At 44.0% G+C, this 25,719-nt stretch overlaps 1 protein-coding gene across 4 annotated transcripts in view; it reads right to left on the reverse strand.

The window, feature by feature from the left end:
- Positions 1–1,302: 1,302 nt before the first annotated feature.
- NKAIN4 (sodium/potassium transporting ATPase interacting 4) overlaps positions 1,303–25,719 on the reverse strand; it is a 58,034-nt gene continuing 33,617 nt past the window's right edge. For 2 of the 4 annotated variants that reach the window (XM_075438451.1, XM_075438449.1), the window contains exons 4-7: positions 19,922–20,119; positions 12,134–12,194; positions 8,958–9,042; positions 1,303–3,725 (exon numbers count right to left, since the gene is read on the reverse strand). In XM_075438451.1, the coding sequence (XP_075294566.1) occupies positions 3,716–3,725; positions 8,958–9,042; positions 12,134–12,194; positions 19,922–20,119 (354 nt within the window). In that variant the 3' untranslated portion in view covers positions 1,303–3,715. Of the gene's footprint in view, positions 3,726–4,199; positions 4,293–8,957; positions 9,043–12,133; positions 12,195–19,921; positions 20,120–25,719 lie in introns of those variants that run through there. The other 2 variants (XM_075438450.1, XM_075438452.1) reach the window with 2 other exon arrangements.

A 25,719-nucleotide genomic window follows, 5' to 3' on the forward strand; every position in this document is an offset into this window, starting at 1 on the left:
GACAGAAATTACTAGTTGAGCACTTAAAATCCCCAGCTCTTGGAGGAATTGATGGGTCTTTTCCAGACAGCAGCTTTCATAAGGAACAGAATTGCACCACCGCGCTGAATTAGGTGTCATGTCTGGGTTCAAGCTATCATTGGCTTTATTTTGCCTCTGTAAATTACCACATCTACTTAAACTATAAGCTTTTGCTGTTGCCTGAGACTGGAAGACAAAACCAGCTCAGTGTTGGAGTAGTGTTATTTCTTCCCAAACTTTAGGGCAGTGTGGCTGGAACCCAGCCTGAGCATCAATGGGACTACAAGGCTGTAAAGATACCAGCTATTTCTGGAGCTGCTTTTATTTACTGTTTTGAAAATTGTGGCTTTTCCATATCTGGAAGGGCAGAGCCGTTTTTCTCCACGGGCTGATGTCCCTTCTGAAGCAGGTACCGGCTGCTCTTTGGCAGCGCCTGCGGTGCCTGTCCCCAATAGATGGCAGCCCTGGCCTGGTGAGAGGGGAACCTGCCGGGCTCCCGCAGAGCCTTGCAGCACTTGGAGTGGGTCCAGCACAACCAGACCAGGAAGGAGGGTTGTCAGCGTGTGAAGGATGAATGGCTCTGCTAATGAAAACTAGAGGAGGTAATTAAGTGTGGAGTATCCTCAAGAAAGATGAGGAACTACTGGAGAGAGTCCAGAAGAGGGCTGTGAAGATGAGGGAACTGGAGCATCTCTCCTATGGGGAAAGGCTGAGGGAGCTGGGCTTGTTTAGCCTGGAGAAGAGAAGGCTGAGAGGGGATCTTAGAAATGCCTCTAAATATGAGGGGTGGGTGTCAGGAGGACAGGGCCAGGCTCTTTCCAGTGGTGCCCAGTGACAGGACAAGGGGCAACGGGCACAAACTGAAGCAGAGGAAGTTCCAGCTGAACATGAGGAAGAACTTCTTCCCTCTGAGGGTGACAGAGCCCTGGACCAGGCTGCCCAGAGGGATTGTGGATTCTCTTTGTCTGGAGATACTCAAAACCCACCTGGACGAGGTCCTGTGCAGCCTGCTCTGGGTGACCCTGCTTTGGCAGAGGGGTTGGACTGGATGGTCCCCAGAGGTCCCTTCCAACCCCTGCCATGCTGGGATTCTGTGATATGATCCCTGGTAGCTTGTCGTATTTTCTTCTTTCTCAGACTGATTTTTTTTTTTTTTTTTTTTTTACTTATGGCAGCATTGATAATAAGTATTATAGGCTTACCTGAACACTCATTTTACTTCTATTAAAAGATACTTAATTACCTGTGTTCATCATAAGAGTGGTAGTTATGAAGCTACTCTGTTATCACACTTGTATTTATTTAATTGATCTTCACCAGTGTGTATTAAAGTCAGGAGGCATGCTGTTAAGTGCATCGTTTGATGCTTACACTCTTTTGAGTACTGGGCAAGTGGTTTTGATCAGTTTTATTAGTACATGTGGCATCAAGGCTTGGTCAGTTTGAGAGGTATAGTGTTAAAAACATGCAGACCTCACAATAACTCAGAGTTCCTTTTGGCTTCATACAACCATCTAGAAGAATTCCTTCCTGAAACTACTAGAGAAGTGTTTCAGCTGTTCAAAGCTGCAACTGTGCTTTCTCCACTATCAGTGCTGAATTTTGCTTGCTCTCAAACAAGGCCAATAAAGATTGCTGGTATCTGGTGGACAACATTTCTTTCTAAGGAAAAGAAATCATATTACACTTTTTGGTTTAAAGTCAGTGATAAGGAAAGGGAAGTTCTATTTCAAAAGCCCCAAATAAATGCAATCTTTTGTGGAACAATCTCACTGACTAAAGGACATATCTTCTTCCGTTCCTTTTTCTGCCCCTCCAGGGAACATCGGGTGGCAAGTAGGAAGGAGCGTAACACAGAAATGAACTGAAGCAAAGGAAAAGTGGAGAAAGCGCCAAGAGATAGTGGATGCATGCTGCTATGAATGCTGCCTAAAGGGTGTGGGAGCTTGTGTTCCACTAGGCTATTTTTTTAACTTGATGGTGGCACAGTATTGACTAACATGGGCGATAGTTATGTTTTGCCAGGCAGAGCTGTTCTAGAGAAGGTTGAGCTTTTTCTTTCTCAAATGATGACACTAGTACCAAACCAGCAACTGTTGGTCATCTCTTCTGCTCAGAAGCTGTGGCTTCTGCTGGCTAACAGAAGGAACATTGCCTACAGAAGACTGCATTTTTACTCGCAGCTACACCTGATCAGAACTTGGGATGTTAGGTTGCATCCAGGGCATCTGGAATGGAAGTTGCACATAAACAAAAAAAATCTCGTAGTGCTTATGCTTTTGGGTTTATATAAGAGGATTTTACTTCCTGAGCCCTTTGGAATGGGACAAAGAAAGGTACATCATTCTGTCTCTGACTTAGCACTTGATGTTTTTATTTCTTGTAGTTCTTTCCTCACACTTTCCCTCCCTAGCATGCCTTCTAGCTTGACTGTTCTGAAAAGCATTACTGAAAAATGCTAAGTAATCTCAAACAGATTAAGCAAGACAATAAAGAATTACAACAGCACTTGGAATGTACCAGCCAAAGAATGCCACGGATGGCTGACAAGTGCTCGTTCTCTGCTTGACACAAGATGCTGGGAGAGGTAGCTAACAAAACTGACATTGTTTTTTTGTCTGGGTTTTTTTTTTTTTAATTAATTGCTGCAGCTCGTTAGTGCAACTTAATTACACTTGTATTCCCCCTTTCCTTCTGCACATTCCCTCCCCTCAAAATTATCCTGCCACAAAAAACCCCTTCCATCAGGGTGCTGCCAGGCTTGGGCCTGGAATAAGCGTGGCTGCTCGGTGAAGAAGGCAGGTACAAAACCATCTGTGATCCATGAAGAAACAGGCAATTTCCAGCGTCCTGCAGCAGGTTTCAGCTGTGTATATGGCTACACCAATGTTAATTTAATGTGGAGGGGCAAACCCAGAGTAAGTTACAGCTGCTCTGAGAAGGGCTTGGCATGTTGAAATGGGGCTAAGCTCCATGCTGAGTAAAGACTTGGTGCTTGTACAAGTTTTTAGCTGTTCAGCATTATAGGAGTTAGGTTGCAGAACACTGCAATCCAGGCCAAATGCCTACTGCTAAGGCGCTGACCGTGTCTAAAGAATAGAGAGTGAGGGAGTCCTGGATGGACTGCGAGGGGGGAAGAAGGGAAGAGCTCTCATCTATAACTTAAAAAAATGAAAAAGCCTAAATAACTCAAATGTAAATAGCCCCCACCTAGTTCTATACAGGTAGGGAGGAGATGAAGTTGTGTTAGGGGATTTAGGCTCTTTTCAGAACAAGGGAAAGGAGAAGGGGAAGAAGCTAATAACAAAACATGAAACGTCCCAGGGTGTTATGCAGTGCTTCCTTCTTTGTGGATCCGTGGCGCAAGGAAGCAGCTCCGACTTGAACTGTACCTCTTGAGAGAGGCTCTCGGTGAACTTGTTCTGCCCGAGGTCTTCAGGCCTGTGCCTTTTGTTGGCTGGTACCACCAGGCGATGGTAGGAATGGTTCATCGGGGCACTTGGAGAATTAAAAACCAACCGCACGGCCATTCTTCAATGTACATTCATTGCTTTGGAAAAGAAGGAACAAAAAATGGAATGGAGTTCACCATCCTGCATTTCCTCTGCCAAAGATCCAGGCCACACGGGACTGTTTCCTGCAGCACCTTTGATGGTGGAGTGCAAGGTTTGTCCATTCTCTGGCTCCTCTTTATTTACGCAGGCCTGTAGGGAGGGGGAGGAAATTGAAGGCAGGACATCAATGCGGAGCAAGTACTAAGCTGTTTACTTAAGGTAACAGAAATGGTGTGGAAACAATGAGAACAAAATTGGTTTGGTTTATTTTTTTCCTGTTCTGGGTTTTTAAATATGATTGACTACAGATGAGGAGTAGGATTGAAAGCTCAGAGGTAATGTGGTTAAGCAGTCTTCAGGCCTTGAAAGAATGCTGTGCATACACCAGGCCTGAATATACTGCAGTTAGACTAAGGACGAGATATGAGCCAGAGTGTTAGATCTATGTATCCTCAGCATTTGGAGCTGCATGAAATTCAGTTAGGAATTTTAAAAGCTAGGGGTCATCTCTAGAATAAAGTAGCTCCTTGAAATTGAAGTGATGTGCTTTTTGTGTAGATGCAGCAGTATAAGCAGATCTACTGTAGACAGCAGTAATTATGAGTGAATGTTTTCAGCTGAAACATCACCTCTTAAATATGCAGCTTCAGGTTGATCAAAACAGTTTGCAAATTTATGTTGATATTCAGCAAATTGTTTGTTTGAGAAAAAGTCTACCTAGAAAGAAAAGCAGAAGAATTTTGTTTTGTGTTTTTTCTCTCCTCAAAACAAAGTGGGATTTTTTTCCTGTTTAAATAAAAGTTTCCTGCGTAAAGTATTCTGGTCATCAAACAGAGTTTGGAGGGGATGGGGGAAAAACAATCCTAAAGGAATTTCCCCCCTTCCTCTTCCAGTGTTTCAATCTGGTTTTTGATTTTTTTGAATTGAAGAATGTTATCTGTGTACTTTTCGGTTGATCTACTGAAGAACCCACTTTCAGCCTATAAGTGGATGACTGTTATATGGGCTCTAGTCCTTTGATGCTGCATGCTCACAGCTGCCTCGTGCCTATGGCTAGCGGACAGACTGCACCACAGAAGAATCGATAAGGGAGTATTAAAGTGGGCAATCACCAACTGGAGCCTTAGATCATCCAATTAACCAACACCTCCTGTTGCTACCCTGTCAATACTGAAGTCTACATCTGATAAGAGTCACACCCCATGTTACCCTATGGCCCTTTCCAGTGGTAGGTTTGAGGAAAGCAGTCCAATGAAATCTGGCTGCACAACTAAAATCAAATTAAAGCTCTTAAGCCATTAATGTAATGTAGTATTTGGGGTGCCAGATCACAATGAGTGTTATGGACAGGAGCCTCACAACTGTGCAGTCCACTGCTTGGCCTCAGAAACACCGTCTCAAAAGGCGGGAGGATCTATTGCCCATCTCTCTACCTTTTAAATAAGTAGAGGCTCCCTCCTGTCAAACGGCGGGTTCTAGAGTTAGCACTAAATCACGTGCAAAATCATGCTTTGAGACTATTCTGCTTTATAACTGAGATTGCACAGTGCTTCTTTCTAAAAGAAATTTAGAGAATGATGTCAAAAGAGGGAATGGATGCAGCAGGCAGGGAGCGCTGACAAGTGATCATGGTGATCTGGGCCTCCTGCTGTCTTGGCAGGTCTTGCAGGGTACTTGGAGATAACAGCTGTAGGCAGACACGTCAAAGCTGTCTCGGTTAACCTTGCCGCAGCTATCAGTGCAGGAATGCTTCCTTGCCTCACATGATGAGAATTCTGTTACTACAAGTGAACAAGAAGAAAAGAGACCCTGAGCTGATGTCCTGTCCAGCGCAGCCCAAGAGGAGACAGTGGTGCAAGCAAGCACAGCCTGAATTTGAGCTTTAGCTGAGGAGGGGTAAGAGCTCAGCCTTTCCTTCCTGAAAACTCATGGGAAAGGTTCTCTTTTGGCCTCAGGAGAATAACTTTTCAATAAGTGACTTCTTATCCTTTGGCTAAGTGCTTTGACCCAGAAACTCACGCACTGGAGACTTGAACATATCTTCTGTCAAGATTCCTAATATATTATTGTTAAATAATTAGAGCTGTGCCTTGACTGGTAAGGAGCAGTGAGATTAAGGGTAATCCTACTACACAGTAAAACTTTCAGAACAATTTTTTTCATTATAATTTGAGTCTCTTTTACTTAAGCTTGTGACTTGAAATAGGAACCATCACAACCAAAACCCCCTAGAGTCAATAAAATGTAGAACAGAAGCGGTCGTGGAACCTCAAATAGAAATAACTGTATTTATAGAACATCACTGTTGCTGTGTGAGTAGTGGGGGTGCTAATTAAGATGATGTGCACTTAAATCATGCCTTTGTAAGCAACAGTACAAAACTCTTTGTTGATTTTTGTTGTGGTTGGCTTTTTAAAAAAGAAAAAAAACACTTCATAATTTGTGAGTTTTTTCACTAACTGGTGGCTTGCAGCTGATGGCAAGGAGGTTGGTAGATTACCATGATAAAGCTGGGAGATAACTGGATTGCAGTATGGAAGTGCCTACTATCAGTAATAGTTTTGGGAGATTTTTTTTCTCCTAGTAGGAGGCAAAGGTATTTAAGAACCTTTTTCAGTGCACTGGATAGAAGCTGAAGGCCAGCAATGGGGTATGCATTTTGAATACTGAATTTAGCAGATGATAACCACTGCAGTAGGCTGTCAAGGTACACAGCAGTCTCCCTTTAATATCTTTGAACCGTGGCAGCATATTTAAAAGTTATCTTCTAACTCATAGCCTGTGTGCTTGATACAGAGGTTACGGGGTTGGTCTTGGGCTGAAGCTGTGCTCATCGGCCTAGGTCAATGTCATTGTTCTGTGAGGCCTTCAGATCTATGAAAATTGATAACTTTGGAGAGATGAAGAGAGACCAGAGAAAAATGCAAGCCAGGACAAGGGAAAGGGCAGACTGGGAGGAGAGGAAAGAGTGTGATTTCATCAGAAAAGGATAGATAAAACTGGAGTGAACAGGATAATTCCATTAGGGAATGAAGGAAAGTGATCCAGTTAGAGAGCTGTGGCAACAGGGCAAGTGCATTATCAGGAGAACAGCTGACTACTGACAGTGGGGTGGTGCCACCCTAAAATAAAAGTTCATGGCTGCAGCTAGCTCCATGTTGGTAGTTGTAGAATAGATTCAGTTTCATTCAGCATTTCCTTCAGCAAAATGGAGTTAAAAACAGAAAGTCCATGTTCCTGACCCCTAGCTGTTCTACAAATTTAAACTTGAACAGGATATAAAAAAAGAAAATGCCTTCAGTTATCATAAAATTATTTTTGCAGCAGGACAAGGGCATCTGGCTCTCCGTGCCCCAGACTGCAGAACTCCATGGCTTCATTAGCTGAGAATCAAGTATCTGTTCCTCCTCTCACTCCCATTTATACATGTGGGTGAAAGGCAAGAGCTAGGCTGAAATAAATAAACAAAAATTGCTACTTGGTGGCTGTTACGAAATTTGTTGAGGATCACCTTATCTACTGCTCAGCAGCTGTTTTCACCTCCCATTATCCAGAAAGAAATATTATGTTGTGCTGGCAGCAGCTATCAAGTGATGATCTAAAAAATGGGACTGAAGGACAACAAAATTATCTATGCACTTAATTAGTAGCTTACCATCTTACTGGGGCCCTTGTAAGGAAGTTTTACATTGCTAGCTTCTGTTCGTATTACCATCTCCCCATACAGAAAACTTCATTTATAAGTACTAGCTTCTTTCACAAACAGAATCCATCATTTTAAGAAAAAAAGCAGTCCCCCACCCCATACTGTAAAAGCGTGATGTTTCCTCAGCCCACTGCTCTATCAGGCTGGTAAATCAGGGAGCTGCTTAAAGCTCCACAGCTTCTGCAGACTGTGGAAAATTCCATCCCACTGTGACAAAACGAGAGGGAAATCAATATTTAATCTCCTGTAGCATCCCTTCCGATAATACTATTGCACCCCCAAAGATACAGCGTGTTTAAATGCTTTGCAAAAATGACTTGTTCTCCTGGTCTTGTGCCGTGTGCTGCAGTGACAAAGTGGCAGTAAGTCCTTACTACATCAGAGGGGCACATCTACAAATCTGTTTGGGGACAGTTTTTCTTCCCTCAGCCCCACTTTTCTCCCCCATCCTCACATTCTTCTTTTTGGCAGGACTCTCTGGTAACATTACTCCCAAAAAACAACCTCCCTTAGGTGGCTGCTTTAAAGAATTGCTGCACACTGGAACTGCCTTCTTGCAGCTCAGTTCAAGGAGTATCAAAAATTCAGTTCTTATTGCTGCTTTAAACAGATAATACTGGCCTTTATGTTTGAGAATCTAATTAAGAACCATCTTTTAAGTGGACTGCGTGAAAGTATGATCATCTGCCTTCAGCAGTGGGAAGGGATTATCAGAGGGCAGAAGCTGGAATTCAGCAGTGGATCTCTATTAGTGGTATGAAAGGAGCTGCTGTGGACAAGCCCCCTTTCTGCTCCCTGCTCTCAGCTGAACTTTTTGGACGCCCCACACATAGGAGCCTCTGTTCTTGTGGGCAACAGAATTAAAAAAAAAAAAAAAAGAAAGAAAAGAAACCTTAAGAGTAAACCTGTGCCATCCTGCATTCAAACCATCTAAGGCTCAGTTCAATTTAATTCACTGGTGTGTTAGCTTTGTACACTACAGGTTCCCTAGCAGTACAAACAGATACAGGGAGACCTTGTATCCAAGACAGTCAAATTTTGTGTTGCCATCATGAGAAGGTTATTGCAGGATGACAAAGACATGGTCAATGATAAAAATTGCATGGATGCATAGGTCAAGAGTTCAGTTGTGACTGTCTGTCCACAGAGCTAAAATACGGCTTAAATAACTGGTTGTTGCATAGATTTTACCCCAGTAAAGATCTTTCATCGAGGTTCTGCCTGACAGACTACAATGTAACCTGAGATCGAGCATCATACTCTGCTGTCGCTACGGCTTACTCTCAGCATCCACCGAGGCTGACTCTTCCTTCCTCACAGCCCCTACCTTTACCTGCTGGGGCACCGTTCACTGCTGAAAAGCCTCTCTTTGCTTCCTTCAAGGAAAAGGCATCCAGTAGTTTGTTTACAGTAACATCCTATAGCTGGCTCCACTGCTTCCTGTCAAACAGCACTACCATAAGCCAAGTACAGCAACACCAGCTTCACCCTGGCAACCTGGGGCTGAGCAGAGGCAGTTGCACCCCTTCTGGTGTCCACTTGTTCACTCCTTCCATATCTGAAAAGCCTGCTGGAGAAATCAACCTGCAAGGAGGAAAAAACCCAAACCTGCGGCACCCTCGAGCCATCAAACTAAGAGGCACGCGTAGCCTCTTAGCACAGGAGGTGATACTTACAGGTATGTCTGCTTGAACAAAAGGTTGGTGGGTTTTTCATTGACATGGTAGAGAGGAAATGGATCAAATCCACCAATGAAATCAACTGAAAAAAAATCAGAACTCAAATAAATAAACAAACATGGCCAGAAAACTGAAAGGAAATGAAAGAGAAAGTTGGTGCATGTCATGGCATAACACAAAAATTAGTGAGAGAACAGAAAAATGATTTTTCAGGTATGGATTGCCTGGTGGAAATCTCTGCCTGTACAGACCTTTTTTCCAGGATCTCCTGGGATGGACAAGTGTGCCAAGCAGAAGGTTCAGCTAGCACAAGCAGAGAGCTATCAAAAGACTCCAGAAAAACAAGAGGGCCCCCCTCAGCCTCCTTGGCTATTGCCACCACGCTGTGACTTCGCATGAGAACTGAGCTGAGAAAGCCTCAGCCGTTCAGCGATGTGCTGAAAGAAAGAAGCCGGCGAATGGCTCGCGAGCGAATGCCAGCGAAGTTGGCAGCACAGCAGTCCCCAGGAAGGTTATATAGTGAAGTGGGAATTTTCTTGCCCCACTTGTCTTTCCTGCAAGACAGACAACAGCAGCTTTGGAAAACTGCAAATACCTTATTATCCTCAAATACCTTATTATCCTCAGCTCTGATATTTTTCACATCCCCGCTGCCAACTCAATTTCTGTTAATTGTATACAAATAGGAACAATGCTTCCCTTCTCCAGTATTCACATAAGGGCAGTGTAACTAAACAAGGAGAGTTTTAAATGACGATTCCCTTAGTAACCATAGAAGAATTTTTCAAGTCTCTCTTCGTTCCCCTGAAATTAGGCCAAGTCTATATTATTGAGCTGGCCAACGTAGCTGGGTCAGCAGGGGTATGACGTGGTGTGATTTGTGACTGACCTAGTCGGCCTTGCAAAAACCTTTAAAATAGATTCAGCTTAGACCACTTTTTGGTGCCAAGTTAGTGCATTTCATCTGGAAGTGTGAAAGCCATCCTGTCCAAATGCCATTTAAATATAACTGGAGAGTCTTATTAACTATATAAATGCCTGTTTATTTTCCTTTCCTGAAGGTGGCACTATTATTTTAAATTCTAGCTAAAGAGTTTTGGTATTTGTTAGTGAACAATCAATAGAAAAAATATTTACTAAATATATTGGAAGTGAAAAAAAAATTCCTCTTAAAATATATTTAGAAACCCAAGGAACACATATTCTCACAAATTCCATTTGTGATTTTGGAACAAGTTAGTTAATGGGTGAAATCTGTAAAGGTTCTAAGTTAATTGGGGGGATAATTCCCCGTAGTTCCATTGAGTCTCGACCTTTTCTCAGCCACCTTTGGAAATGTTTGAGTATTTTAAAATCAAGAGCGTCTGCAGTTTTTAAAACAGATACTAACTATATTACCTCAGTTGTGGAATGTCTAAATTAGGAAACCTTAAAGATTTGCAAGTTTCAGTACCTGTCTAGTACCCTGAACAAACAAAAGTACTATCATCTGAGCACCCAACCATGGAAGCACTCAAGATCCAAGCTGCTTAATAAATATCTTAACTGTGGTTCATTGTTGCAATATATTACAGTGCATTAGCACATCTAAAATATTCTTGTTCACAATTCAGCATTAGTAGATCCCTACTGCTGTGTTTTCTCATGAAAATCACGTTTGCATGAGCTTCCTGATTAATGTGCCTCAGCACTTATAATTACTTCGTGCTGCATATCAAAGCAACATTTAAAGGAAACCACAAATGGAAGAGAAAATTAAAACGCAGCTCAAATTTGTTCGGGTCACTGGAAGGATCTACCACTGTGAGTGTGAAATATTGATGGTTTGTCATTGTTAATTATTCAAGCTGGCATTTTAACTCCAAGCTGGGAAACTGGGAGGGAAAAGAAATTTGTTAGCGGAAAAAAAATGTGTATCCTGAAATTAACAGCTCTGCATTTCTAGATAATGCTTCCTTCCGTGTGGCTGTCTCTCCTAACAGATCCCTACTAGAAAAATGAGGTCTTCAAGTTATTATTTTACAGTATTCTAAAGGGGCTCGGAACTCAAGCTATTTAGCTAATAGAAGAGCTATAGGGTACTTTTTAAAATATTATTTATAACGTAGCACTCCGCTAAGTGCACTGCCAAGCTCTAAACAAATGATCAATACAGTCAGTAGAATGAGTTCAGCCACACAGGAAACTACAGAAAAACATGAGGACAAGTCAGATAGACAGTACATCTTATCTCCTGTGATATCAACGTTCTTCACATACTTTCAAATATTCAGTTCAAAGCTGTTTTTCAGCTAAAATCCATGCCAGTTGCTCTTTAAAACAACAAAGCTCCTTGCACAAACCTAATGAATGTCTTAAAGAAGTGATATTTGGATATAAAGCCTTTGGATCAGATCCTTACCTGGAATAAACTGGCCTAGACCCAACACATTGCCAAAGAAATCAGACTTCACATTTATTTGAACCCTATGCATCCGTTCTTTTGTTTGCAAAATTATTGGTCTCAAAGGGAGTTTTAGAAAGGCAAAGTAATCAAAGACCAGGTTATGGATATCTGCATGGATCCCACAGACCCAAGGGATTCCTCTGAGTCTTTGCTCTGCTCTGACACGCGTCACAGTGAACACATGACACTTAGATTTGTATACCAAACACGAGGGAGTCAGCTCCTTCCTCCTTCTTGTAATTCAGATACAGTACTTCCCCTGCTTTTAAATTAAGTGGTCAGGTTGGTTCTTGGCACGAAATCTCATGCTCTGCTTCATCCTCAGCTTGTGGCATGTGATACTCAGCAGGTGGCCTACTGGAGTACCAGGCTCTATTCTTTGTTGTAGGTACTCCTAATTACAATGGTAATATTTCAGTGGCATCAAGCTATACAAGCTTGAGAACAGAAGCAGCTGCCCAGTTTCTCTAAAGCCTAGCCTGAGTGAGTAGCCAACCCCAAGCTTTTTTGGGCTGAGTAGCAGAATTGCAGCATCTAACACATGGTGGCATGGGGGAAAAAAATCTCACAGTAAAAACAGCTGATCCTTGAAAGGTAGGTAGTGCCATATCACACCGATGGGGAGATGGAAAGAAGTCTGATAGACTCAGTCCTGATAGACAAACATCTGAGAGAGAAATAAAATTTAATACAACCTTTGCCAAGGGATCTGTTGATAAATACTTACAGCTGTCTTCTTCTTCTGTAAAAACACTAACAACATAACAGGCGTAGACAAAGCCCACCAGCTGGAATAAATAGAGAGAATAAATCATTTTAGCATCAGTCTTGCAACACTGGTCAAAACGTACTTGGCAGGACTTCAACAGCCAAAGTTTACTGTCAGCTTGGCAGCATTACTGTAATGGTGGGGCCAAGTCATATTGCGGGAAGGTGCAGAGTGCAGGTGTAGGGTTAGGGGAAGACACTGCTGGGAGCACACTCAAAGGTCCAAACCAAAAACTTGCCAGACCCATCCTCACCTTCGGAGTAGCAGCCTGCTGTTGCTAGAATGAGTGGCAAGAACATGGGCTCGCTTTGTGGATATTGAAACTACCATGCTAAGTTTACTCTCTGTAAGAAGTGATGAGGATGCAGGAGAGTGCCTCACGTAACATTTTAGACCAACAACTACATATAGGACAGACACAGTCACACAGGGCTAGGTTTTATTAACAGAAGTCTAGGTCCAGGGACAAGAACTCCTCAGCTCCTAATTCCTGTCATAAGGGGTATGCAAGGGAAGAGAAATTACTTTGGTGCAGGAGCTACCAACAAGATGTGAGTAGTTTTTATGCAGATGAGATAGAAACTTAGTTAACCATAAAAATGGTGATGTACTGGCAGCAATGTTCAGAGACACTGAAATCTTTAGTAACTTCAGCCTGGAGATCAAAAATTCACTGGGAAGAAATCCCAATCTTACTCTAGCTCTACAATTTCTAAGGTTCTTTCTATCTTTGGAGAATAAACATTTCTGCGTGGGCTAACCAAGCACTGGGCCTGCAAAGTAAATGGGCCAGAGAAACAGGCAGGACAATAGCAAAGGTCTTCATTCACAAATTGCATAGGCTAGCAGTAAATTGCCACCTCCTGGGAACCAGACAGAAGCAGGGAAGGAGCAGTAAAACAATAGGGTGTCTCTCAGATAACAACCATCTTGGCAGGGTGTGGCCCTCACGTCAACCCATTGCTCAGAGCACTCTTTAGAGCAGAAAACTAGAGTGAACATTAAAAAAAAGCAATTTAAAGTAGCCCGTGGGTCTGTCCTTAGTTGGTAGTTTGTAGAAGCCCTAAAGCATCAGAACCGCCTCATTCTGTTTCAGTAGCAAATTGTTACTCAGCCTGAACAGAGAAACAAACTTCTGGTGCTACGGGAGTTAAGCATTCTAGATCCAGCAGGGTTTTATTTTGCTTTGCCTTCTTCCTGTTAATCAAATATCCTCTCCATCCTTCACTTTACGTCTTTACATAACACCCCACTTAGCGAGATCTTGGCTGACAGTAACTGTATTAGTAAAGTTATTGTGAGGCATAATTGTTTTCCACTGTGAACTCAATTCTTCTGAACAAGAGTTAGAATGTAACACACAGTGACTCGCTCTAAGGGACGACAGAATGATGCATGGTAGGGCTTGAAAAGTAGAGTCCATTCATTTTTAATATGACAGAAGAATACATCACACCAGAAAACAAAAGGCAAGATAATGAGATTTCTACTGGGGAGTTATAAGGCATTTGCGATTTCTCCAGCTCTCCCTGACAAAACACACCTTGTTGGAAGGAAATGGAATGTTTTTGTAGCATTGCTAAACCTTGTATTTCCTTTATGATTTCGTATAATCGTCTGAAAGACAAGCCGGCTCTCTCCTTTGCTCTTGGGTGGGCCCTATGGAAGCATGTCCCGGTAGCTCAGCAGAGGAGCAGTACCTCTATGCACTCACTTCTTCCACTGTTGTGCATTTTTGAAACTAGGGCTGCTTCATACTAAGTTTCTATGAGCTACAGACGGCTTCATGCAGAAAAAAATAAATCCTTCTGGGCATGATGGTAACTGCGAGGCCACATGCAACAGCCAATCTAATTTTACCTGCTGACTTTTAGAATTGCCTCTGAGTAGAACCATTGCTTCTTACAGGCAGCAAAAAACACAACCCCAAACAAAAAAAAAATCAGAATAATCACAGATTTTTCTTCTCTTCCATTGCTTGCGCTGTGCTAACAGAAAACCCGGATAAACTTTTTTCCTTTCTACATTTGGGGCCATTTCGGGCCGTTTCGGTGGGCGGGAGGGCGGGGCCGGCCCCGGGAGCTGGCCGTGGTGCTGACGCAGCCCCACGCCTGCTCCCCATGGCCTTGCGTCATCAGCAATTAGCGCTCATCAGCTGGGCTGCGGCAGCTAGCGACGGTCAACACTCAGAGAGGCTTTTGGAAGAACAGAGTGCTTCAGCTGAAAGCCGTCCCAGCATGAGATCTCGTAACTACCCATCCGCACGTGCTGGTCTCCAACGTAACTGCGTTTGCGCTCGCCCTAGGATCGAATTAGGAGTGTGGCTACCTACATTCTTTGTACTCGCTCTAGCATTTCTGTAGTTTCAAGATCCAGCCTTTTACATTTTATGGGACAGAAGGTCAAATCATGCAATTTACATACACACAAATAGCCATGCAGGAAAGATGGATTTTGAATGTGTGCCCTGATTCCAAGGGAACTCTAGGAAGGTTTTCTCTTACCCCAGATTTTCCATCATGCCTTAGAGTAGGAACTTTGGTTTAATAGCCATGCAAAGCGGCAGCCCTAAATCCATTCACTGCTACTATACTCTCTAACATACGCACAAACCTTATGTGATATCTATGTCCGAGAACTCCTGATAGTATTAACAATGAAAATGACTTACCTGCCCAGTTTATGGGCAGAATGCATGAAAGATTATCAGCTATACTATCACGAGGAACCTGTTCAACCTCTGAAAACTTCTCACATTTCAGAAGCACCAAGCAGAAGATTGACTTGGGAAGTTTGTTTTGCACATATATTAATACCTCATAACCCCCAATTCCTCTCACCTCGTATGTTTTTCCTTTTATGAGTAAGGTGACCTTTTCCATTCAGAAAAACAAACCAACCAACACCTAGTGAATTAACTAAACTTCCCCAGATCTCTAATGCCAGCTTCATTAGAGTCGAGGGCTTTCTTCTTTATTACTTATGTCTCCTGGCTTCGTTTCAAAATTACCTGCCTAGTATTTAAAATGTGCTTTTTGTTGACTTTATAATCCATTGCTTCTTTACATGAGTTTCATGAATAAAAAACTGTTTAATTAATGGCACTTTTTATTCAAAGAAATTTTGCTAGTCTTGTGACCTGATCAGAACAGGAGAGTTTTAGTGGCAAGTAGGGAAGAGATGTACAACATAAACATGAATTGCATTTTTGTATGGGCTGACCTAAACTATAATTAAACATGTCACCTCAGCGATGAAATGAACTCCTGGGACTTCCCATGTCTCACCTTCTGCATGATTTATGAATGAAATATAGCTACAGAGGAGAAATGCCACTCCTGTTGCCCAGTCCTTTCCACCAGAAGAGTCTGCTAGAATGTGGGATAAGCAGACTCCGAGAGACACCAACGGTTCCCTTCTGACTGCATCCTTGATGAGGATGTATCAAGCTCCCAAACATCACTAAGTTTAGCAGCAAATGACATAGAACAGAAATCTTCACAGAGGCCAGGAATTTGGAAGCTATTTCACTCTTGCTCAAAGTGCCATCTCAGTTGCTGATTTCAATACAAAAAAAGGGTTTTAAGCTCTACTGTCCCAGGGAAATAGCAGTAACTCTTAGATCTTTGCAAATTATGTAGGGGAAGTGGAAGAGGAGGGAGAACGTCAGTGATGTAAAATGACACTAAGCTATTGCTCTAATTCCCCAAAGAATGTTCTTGGGTTTTAGTCTCTGCTGCTGTTTTTCTACTTGTTCTGCATGTTCAGTACCAGCTTCCTCCAGGCTGCAGAAGTATCCGATTAAGCTTTTTATTAGGAACACATGTTGTAGGCAGGTGTGTTCAGTCAGCCTGTCAGACAGCCCGGGAACACGCATGCTGCCCAGCACAATGAGGATGGAGCTAGGATGTCCCAAGCATTCTGCAGGCAAATGAACAGAGCAGGAAAGACAGGGAGAGGCAAGTGTGCCCAAAGGGAATGAGGAAAACACAAGTCTGTACACCCCTCCGCCCCTCAGTCATCTGAAGTTAACTTTAATAGTGAATTGAAAAGTGTTCACAAAACAGCAGCATTAAACTAAAGTGCCGGAGCCAGAAAGACTGGATTATAGCAAGATCTACAGAAAGGGACCAGCTTGTTGCGAGTGTGCAGAATACGTGAAGGATGGGAAGGCAAATTTCAGGAGGTGCTACTGTTGCTTGTGTAAAATCTTGGCTTTAGCCTACATCTGTCCTGGTGAAGATTCTGGGCTCTCCAACTCTTGTCTCAATAGAAAAAACGTGCCATTGGTTTTTGCACCACAGAGAATATGTGCAGTCTCCTCCTGCAGGGCAGACGTATTCTAGGTTTCACTTCTAATCAGAGCTAATGAAGCATGTATGCTCTCATCAGTGTGAGGGGGGAAAATGAGGAGATCTCTGCTACGAGAAAGCAAAAAGCCAGCTTGTGAAAAAGCTGTTGTGACCCGATAGCCAAAAAGAGGCAATCAAAATCCTTTGATTCCTTGACCTTCTTTACTCTTTGGATGCAATTACGACCACTGAAAATCTAGCTTCTGCCAACAGCGAAGCATCTCTTGCGCGTTGCTTCTCACATAACATCTGCTGTCAAGGCTTGCATTGCCGCCTTCCTGGGAACCTTCCAACCTGTCAGCCTGAGTGAAACAGCAGACAGGCAGGCAATGAGTTCTCTCGGCTGGGAAGACATTTCCCATTTCCATCCCATTCAATGAAGCCTCAGGAAAAGCCTAACCCTCCCCACTCCCAGAGCTACCATATGGACAGCCCAGAGCTATGCCAGGTATTTCAGAACTAGAAATCACTCCTCTCCCTGCTGGCTGGCAACTTGGGGAGATACAAGATGAGTCCTTGCTAAGATAGAAACAAAGCAAATTTATTTTCTTGACAAACTAGTTGCTGTTGCATTTCCTAATTGAGTTAGTAGGATTAGTTCTACAGTGACATTTCTATACCAGTATAGACTTTAAGATGTTGTTACAATAAGCTTTCTCCTCCAACATATTCTGTGCTAAAGCATTAAAGATTGTCGTACTGGGCCCTACAGCTGCTTGTATCATGCATGGTAACTGATATGCCCAAGTTTGATCGCATTCCAGATTAAAGGAGTTGCTTTTGCCTTGAAGGAGTACAGCTCTGAGAGAAAACAGACTGAGAACTTATGTATCTTCAAATGTATGCCCAGGAGCAGGACAACATAGTCAGCAGGAGTCGAGATGACAGCCAGCACTGTGCTCATCATATGGGTTCAGGTTTGCTTTCCCTCTCCTTTGGCATGCAAAATTGAATTCAGTTGGGGGAACTCAGCCTTACCCCAGGTACACAACACAACACACTACAGTTCTTCAGTAATCTCAGGGAACTGGTATTTCCAGAAAACAACCAAAATTTCCACAGCTGGGTGCTGCATAGTTAAAGAACATAGATTTCACACTAGCATATCTGGAATAAAAAAACCCCAAAACACAAGACCCCCACAACTTCTAAAAGCCATTAAACAAAGCAGAAAACTACAGAAAGCCCAGTTTTGCCTGTCACTTGCCCTTCTTAGCAGGGAACTGACTATTCTGGTCTCAAACGTGTGTCAGACAAGGAGGGAACTAGGTCGTGTCCCTCGCTGCATCCCCTGAACCTTCAAGTTCCTAGTCATGTTTTCTGTACTATTGATCTGGTCTCCCTGCCTGTCTGCAGCACAGTACCTGCCAGGCGCTCTGGGAAGGATGGCAGCCTGTAATAAAATCTGCCTTAAACTGAGATAAAGAGAACAGAAAAAGATACTGGCAGGGATCAAAGAGTTTGACCCTCAGAGACTAAAAAGGGAGAGAACTGGCTGACTGTTTCCAGGCAAGGTCTGAGTGAGAAAGTGAAAAGGCTTGCTTTCTGCCTTACCTCGGCAAAGCAGAAAGGAAAAGCTCTGTTTCTCCCACTACGTGACAAAATTTCAGAGCTGGCAGGAGTTACAGGCCTGGGGCTTCAATATTCTACCTTTATTACAGGACAAGTAAAAATTTAGCTCACTCTGCATAGCTCAGCCCATATGGCTTTTTTGCACACAAGTATTTTAGCCTCATTTCCAGGGTTTAGGATTCAAAAACCCACTGCAACTTTAATCTCATGGAGAAGGAGAAAGAAAATATTTACCTAAATCCTGTTTTATCTTACAGTTGCCTCCTCCGCTTCCCCATCTGGCCCTTTGTGGTGTTTTGCAGATGCACAGAGAATATTGTCATGTGCCTTTGGGGAAAAAGCAAAGGAGAAAACACTCCCGGAGATACAGACTCCTATCTACAGCGTGATCACTTAGCTCAGGGCCGTGTGCCCAAGTTAGTTAGCTGCCATAAAACAAAGGTCTGTTCCAAACAAACTCAGGACCATTTGTTGGCTGAACCTCTAGCCTGGGGCAAGGGGCTCCTGCCAGCTCAGGCGTTCAGGAAGGATGCTAAGTGACACACTTCTGCACTTTGAAGTCAGAACATCCAGATTTTAGAGGTTGTCGGTTGTTTCACCAAACTCAGAAACAGCACTAGCTCAGCAGCATCAATCCTGTTCCAGCTAACAGCCCTTTATAAAAGACAGCAGGCTCTATTCTTCTGGATACGTAGGTTTGCCTTGCTCATACACATGCGTCCTAGCAACTCTCAGGCAGTTTAGTGCAGATCATTTTCCCTGAAGGAGAACTAACCAAATAGCAACAGCCAGCACACGCCAGGGAGTCCATCCAACTTGGGAAACAGGAGCTTCTCTGTTCACCTCTTTTCTGTGACATGGCAAGAAAGGGATCAGAGCCTTCCCCCCTCCCTGCAGTTCACTGGGTCACACAGATCATCCCAGCTAATAGGAAATGCAGGACCAAGACAGTGGAAAGTTGTACCAAAAATGTGCAGAGAAGTACTTGGCACTCCAGAAGCTTGGAATTTCTCTATTTGTTATCCTTTAACATTTAATCAGGGCAAGTTATCCTTCTTTTTCAAGCCAAAACTGAAATGCGAATGTTTCACCAGCCCACATCCATTTGTGCTTAAAGCCATTAACCACAAAGTAACAAACCAAAGCAGATTAGAAAGATGCGGGCTGCTAACTCTAATGCAGCTACAAAATGCAAGAGCACTGACAAAGTAAGGGGGACAATGCACGTTTTGTTTCAGTTAATTTCACAGACAAGTGAGAAACAATTAATTAACAGTGAACATTAAGGACGTTGATTTAAAAAGCCTGTGGAAGACCCCGATGAGGAAAGAGTTGATGGAAACAGTGCATATCTTTGGTGTCAGCAGAAAGCAAGCATGCTGTTTTCCACTTCCTTAAACTTTATTTCATTTTCTGGAGATAAGGATCTTCTCCCTTTTATTTCTTCAGAACAAATGTGCACATATGTGTTCCGCCACCCATCACTAAGTCATGTGGAATAAGAGATATCCTTCTGCAGAACCGTCTCTGTCCTTGTCAAAACATGAATTTCCACACCCCAACAGGGATGCAGAATGATTTGTTATTGCATATGAAGCATTATTTCAGGTGTTAGGTTGCTGGTATCCATTTCCAGTTCTTTCTAGCAATATTGTTCATAAAAAAGAATAGGAGAACAAACAAAGAAAACATTTACAGGGGCTTTTGCAATCAGATGATACAAAATAGGGTGGAAAATACAGGCCAGCCTCTGTGCCTGGAAAAAACAAACAGCATCTCCCCAGCCATTGCTGCCCCGTGGCACACTCAGCGATGTACTCACCGCGATCAGGATCTGGAAGGAGCTGTGCATCACCTCGATGTACCGATACTCCAGGGCACAGCCTATCACAGAGATGTAGGAATGGCTATCCAGCCCTTTGATGCCAGACATCGAAGCCTCCTTCCTTACACAGCCAGGACCATTTTCACTCCACCATGACTGGTGCCGGGAGATGTTGAATGTCAAGAGTTCACTGTCCTAAAGAGAAGAGTTGCCAAGAGATCTCCATTTACTGCAAGTGTCTGATATGCTGTCAGATGGAGGTCATCAGAACATCAATGGCAAACCTAAAGTTTCTAAGATCCCCACCCTCAAGAAATGATAGCACAGATCAAAATACGTTGGCTTTGTGTTCCTTATAAGTATTTCACAGGCAGGCTTCTGTGGAGGAACCATTTCTGAGGCAGTCCTGCAACACTCAAACAAAGCTGTTTCACCACCACGTAGCACGCTTCAGAAGCATGACTGAACAGCATCCAAATCAGACAGCTTCTAGGCTGCAGACCCAAGAACACTTTGTTAGTGGTTCCTGCACCCAGAAAAGAACCTTCAGATTTTGGGTTTGGGAGATTAACCTCGCAAATCTAGAAGAAAAAGGTAAACAAGGCAGCACTAAGCATCCTGTCAGAATCATGTGTTATGGGTATGCTCTTCCCAGCATGGGAAGCAACACAGATAACTGAGAAATATGAACTTTATAACCCTAAAATGAGTTTCAAAACTCAACAGATCTTCCTCTGTTCCTAGCTTTTAACACATCTAACCTGTTCCCTTACCATTTCTGTCCGATTTCCATCCACGCTCTTCACATGTGGTGCTTCTGCATCTTCTGTTGGCCTGACACACTGTCAGCCTCAGGTCCGATTACCCAGCTGAGCTGACCTCACGGTGATGATTGCAGCTTCTTGCAAACACTTCCCCAGCAATTCCTTATCATCTGTACCCCAAGAGAGGTACTTTGTTTTCTTTTCTCATCTTTGCTAGTTCAATAATTTAAACCATGCCATTGTGGGGGTTACATAGTGAAATGCCACACAAGTAGTGCAGGAGTTTGGTAAGCAGCCAGGTGCTCATTTAAAAATGACAACACTTGCTTCACACTTAGGAGTAGAGTACCCATGAGAGCTTTGGGATTTTAAGCTTCCAGGACATGACAAAGCCCTCCCTGCAGATGGTAAAAGACAAACTCAGAGCTGGCCGAACAGATCAGCTGCATCACTTCACAGATGAGTGCTAAGTGCTGGGTGCCCCGGCAGCCCTCTCAGGTCACTCTGATGTGGAACCAACAACTCCTTTTGACCACAAAACAAGGCGAGGGGCTGGAAGTTTTATTCTGAAGGACAGATTATAAAATCCTCAGGCAGAGAATCTATGTGTCTCTACAGAGCAGAAATAGGTACTGGATACACACAAACCACTGAACCATTACTGAAAGTTTTAGCACCTATCCAGATACTGCTTCACACTGCTCATGCCAGGGTCCTACACAGTCGCTGTAGGAAAGAAGAGGCTCCCAGAACAGCAGCAGTCAGAGCTTGGGGCATTCACGCTTCCTAATGTGGGAAACCTCACGTGGCAGCTCCTTTGCCTCAGCTCCCTGTAGAGTCAAGAGGGAAAAAACAGATTCAGAGCAGCTAATCCAGGCTCCTGCTCTGAATTACCCTCTGGAGAAAGGACTTGTCTCCACTGCCAATAAAGGGAGCCTAGCCAGGTAGTTCTGCAGATACACTTTTCTGTGTCTGTGTTTGTATCCAGGGGCAAACTTGAGTTACAAGAGCAGAACATTTGAATGCCAGCCAGAAAACTTGTGAATAGAAACCAATTGCCTTGCTGTGCACATTGTGTAGGTACCCTCCACTCCACCACAGATACCCAAAAACGGTTTGCAGAGCTGTTATTAAAATATGCTGCAGGAAGCACATGTTAAGAAATGTGGACAATTAAGTGAGAAGACAGCTGCCAAACTCCTGACATAATCACCACAACAGATGGGATGTGTTTTACAGTAGGTGGAGGAGGGCACGGAGATGAAGTATGGCACCAGGGTGAAAGCAGCCTGAATAGCAAAGACAATAGGGAAAACTCTGTTACAGCTGGGAGTTTAACGGGAGCTGCCTGCATTTTAAAGGCTATGGGGAATAACTGTTAGATTGGCAGCTACAGGATAACGCACATAGTGCAAGGTGCTGTGCTATCTACATTTCTAGAGACAGTTTTCTCTCCCAGCTTCTCACAATTTTGGCAGAAGTCTTTGGCTTATTCCCTCTGCCAGGCATTGCTCTTCAGTGGCCCACAGATATCTCGTGTACCCACCAAATCGCATCTTCTGCAAAGCTTGGTCTTTCTCTCCCAAGTTTGCATGTTCTGAGACACATGGATGTTCCCCAGCAAAAGCTTTTCCTCCTGGAGACAGCCAGCACTCCGAGCTGCTGTGCTCTTCTCCCTCTCACAAGCCACTCACCACTTTGGTTAGGGAAGGAAAGAATCAGCTTTCTTAGAAAAAAGGACTCAATTCCTATTTCTTTGCCTGGGGCTTCCCCCAATTAACACAGAAACAAAGCTGTTCCACAGGGCACCACAGGATCTACTCTTAACCTCGGTCCCCAGGGCTTCACTCTCCCAGTTCACAGATGGTGCCTTCCCAAACCTTCTGCCTTGCTGATGCAAAAACCCCCTCCAGGGCCTTCTCCACTCCTTACGGGGGCATCTATGTGTGTTTGGCAAAGTAAGAGACAGGCTGCTTTCCTTCTTGAATCTCCCTTTTGTCGGTCCTTGCAGAACTGGCTCTGGCTTAACTGTGCTGCATGAGCTGAACTTGCTTGTGAATTCAGACTGAAAAAGCAGAACAGGCACTGGGCTGGAGGTAGGCAGGTGGAGGAACAGTAGGTCCTAAACAGCACTCGCTGCTTTCTGCCTACAATCACACTCCAGCTCTGCGCAGAAAAAAAAAAAAAAAAAAATTATACTTCAGTTAAGAACAGATTGGAAAAACTGAGCACATTTGGATTCTAAAAGCACCGCAACGACTCTCACACGAGCCATGCATCTCACAGATGTAAAATGAATACTGATTGCACACTGGGACTGTGGATGTCCTCGCGTTCACAGAGACATCTTTCTCAACAAGCATCTGTCTGGAGCACTGCAGGGCACCAGGGCAGCAGGAATGAAAAGGTCTCAACATCCAAAGCAATGCCGTTCCTTTGCTTGTGTCCCTGGCTGGATGTCCTCGGAGGATACCTGCACTGATGGGGCACAGTAAAAGAGCATTCAAGAAAATCACTTCATTGACCTCTGGTTGCTCACTGCTTGCTGGGAGACTGGGAACAAAGATCCCAGGATGTCTCCTGGGGTTTGCCAGCTTCGTTTGCTGGAGAGGGTTGAAGAGAAGTGAAACTACAAAATAGGAACAGCATGCTAAAGTCAGGAGAAAAGAACCAGTTACAAGAAAGTTTAGGAAATAGCTGTTTCCAAAAAACCTTTCTGCAACACATTTGAAGTCTAAAGACACTGCAATACTCCCCAAAGCGGTGTGCAGACTGGAAGATGGTCAGGAGTCCCAGAAGGGAGCCAGCCCTGCTGTAGGGAGAGCCAGCGATCCCTGTGTAACCGCACTCCCCCTTGTTTCTTGACGGGCTGCTATTCGAAGCGCTGCTGCTTCCTCTTTAACCTCCAGCCCGAAGGGAAATATGAGCAAACAGTGATACGAGCTCCTTCTCGGGAACGTGTTGAAGGCCAGCCAAAAAAAAATCACGTATCACTCTGAACTGTTGTAGCACCTGGTTGCCATCCATTTGCCATCAATGTGAGGAGGAAGACAAGAGCACTAAAACTGTAGTACCTGCATTTTACAGAGTCTGCTTTCCGCTCCCAGCCTCGCCCCACTGTGTCCCACAGGGAAGCTCACACCCACCTCTGACGCCCACAGAGCCAGCTGTGTTTCTTTTCCAAAATAGTTTTCTGAAAGCTCTTCTGAAACGATTTTTCTTAGGGAGACTATCAGAGATGGTTTTACTTTCTGTAGTTCACAGCCTTCTGATCTGCCTCCCCCCAAATTTCCTTAATCACCAGGCAAGCCAGCACTGTAATGGCTCTGGAAACAAACTGAACTCTGTATGGGAGCCCCCAGAGCTTGACAGCAGAATTATTTAAAATCTTTTCAGTTGGAAACATTTCTTATCAAAATAGGAAATACAACGTTTATTTTTTAGTCATGTGTGCTGAATAGCTGTATCGCCCTGAGACAACAGAGAAGCACTTTCCTTGTCTCTCAGCGGGCTTGCTGACAATGCCACAGCATTTAAAGGCCAAATCCCAGGCTTCCAGTTTCTAAATATAGATGCAGTTGAGGGACACTTGTAATTACACATGCATTTATACATCTGCCTCACGTATTTTGTCCAGGTACAAAGTCATTCCAAGATGCCATCCAGATTCTCTGAAATAATCCCCCCGTTTCACTAATAAGGGCTGCTTTCATTTCAAGAGGAGATTCAGACCACCAGAACAGCTCTGGATTCAGATCAAAGCACTGGGCAGACAAGAGAGAATACAAAGGAAGGGTAAAAAAAAGAATTCACCATTCCAAGATGAATATTCCAGAGGGAAAAGACAAAGGAATACATTGAAATACACAACACCAATTCCTCAAACCTCTCTGAATGTTCCTCAAGTACACGATGAAGAGTGGATCGGTGTGGCAGCTGGACAGACAGATGCTCATATGTCTTACCAGCAGGATTTTAATAATTAACTCAGACTAGGGGGTTGCGGGAGGGACTGTGTTTCACACTCGAGTAGACAGAGAGAAGCTTAACATGTTACTTCAAGCACAGCCTAGAAACTTCAGAGATAGCTCCCAACAATTCACCTAACCAAACGGCCAGATGGACAAAGAGAAAAAGAGGGAGATGGAACAGGAACAGACCTGAGGAGGAGGAACAGCAATCTGGAAGCCGGGCTGCGAGCCCCACCACCGAGCAGTGGTACAGCACTCTGAGAGGCTGCATTTCCCCCAGCTGCTGCAAGCGTGCTCGGAACCGGGAGCAGAGCAAGTCAGCAAGGCAATGCTGCCAAAAGGCGCTCGGAGGCACATCTCCATCTCGCCGCCAGTGCTGAGAAGCAACCCTTCGGATCCAGATTGCTGTATCTCTTGCCTGCTCATTGGCAAAGCACTTACAGGAAAGCTGGCATAGCCTACGCGCTTAGGGAGGCCCCGTGTCTGGCCACTTAATGAAGTTCTGCTGTGCCATATTTCACACTCTTATCCCTACTAAGAAAAGATTGCAAGATTAAAAAAAAAAAGAAGACAGGGTAGAAATACAGAAATCAGGCCAGTTTACCTCTTCCAAGTAGTAGAGAATAGATTCACAGAGCAGGAAAGAACATTTTTGCTTGGAAAAAAAATAATTCAAAGTAGTTATAACTAGTGGTTAGGAGGTAGATGGTTAGTAAGTAGTTGTACCTATCCTGAGCAGGGTTGGCCAGAACAGCCATTCTCAGGGCTTCCATGGCCAGGAGAGAGCAAGCACTGCTGGAGGAAGAGCACTTTAGGAAGTGGGGTGTTAGGAGGACGGCGCCAGACTCTTTCCAGTGGTGCCCAGCAACAGGACAAGGGGCAATGGGCACAAACTGAAGCAGAGGAAGTTCCGCCTGAACAGGAGGAAGAACTTCTTCCCTCTGAGGGTGACGGAGCCCTGGCCCAGGCTGCCCAGGGAGGCTGTGGAGTCTCCTTCTCTGGAGATATTCAAGACCCGCCTGGATGAGGTCCTGTGCAGCCTGCTGTAGGTGACCCTGCT

This window comes from Opisthocomus hoazin, chromosome 18 (genome assembly GCF_030867145.1).
Source record: "Opisthocomus hoazin isolate bOpiHoa1 chromosome 18, bOpiHoa1.hap1, whole genome shotgun sequence".
Taxonomy (NCBI): Eukaryota; Metazoa; Chordata; class Aves; order Opisthocomiformes; family Opisthocomidae; genus Opisthocomus; species Opisthocomus hoazin.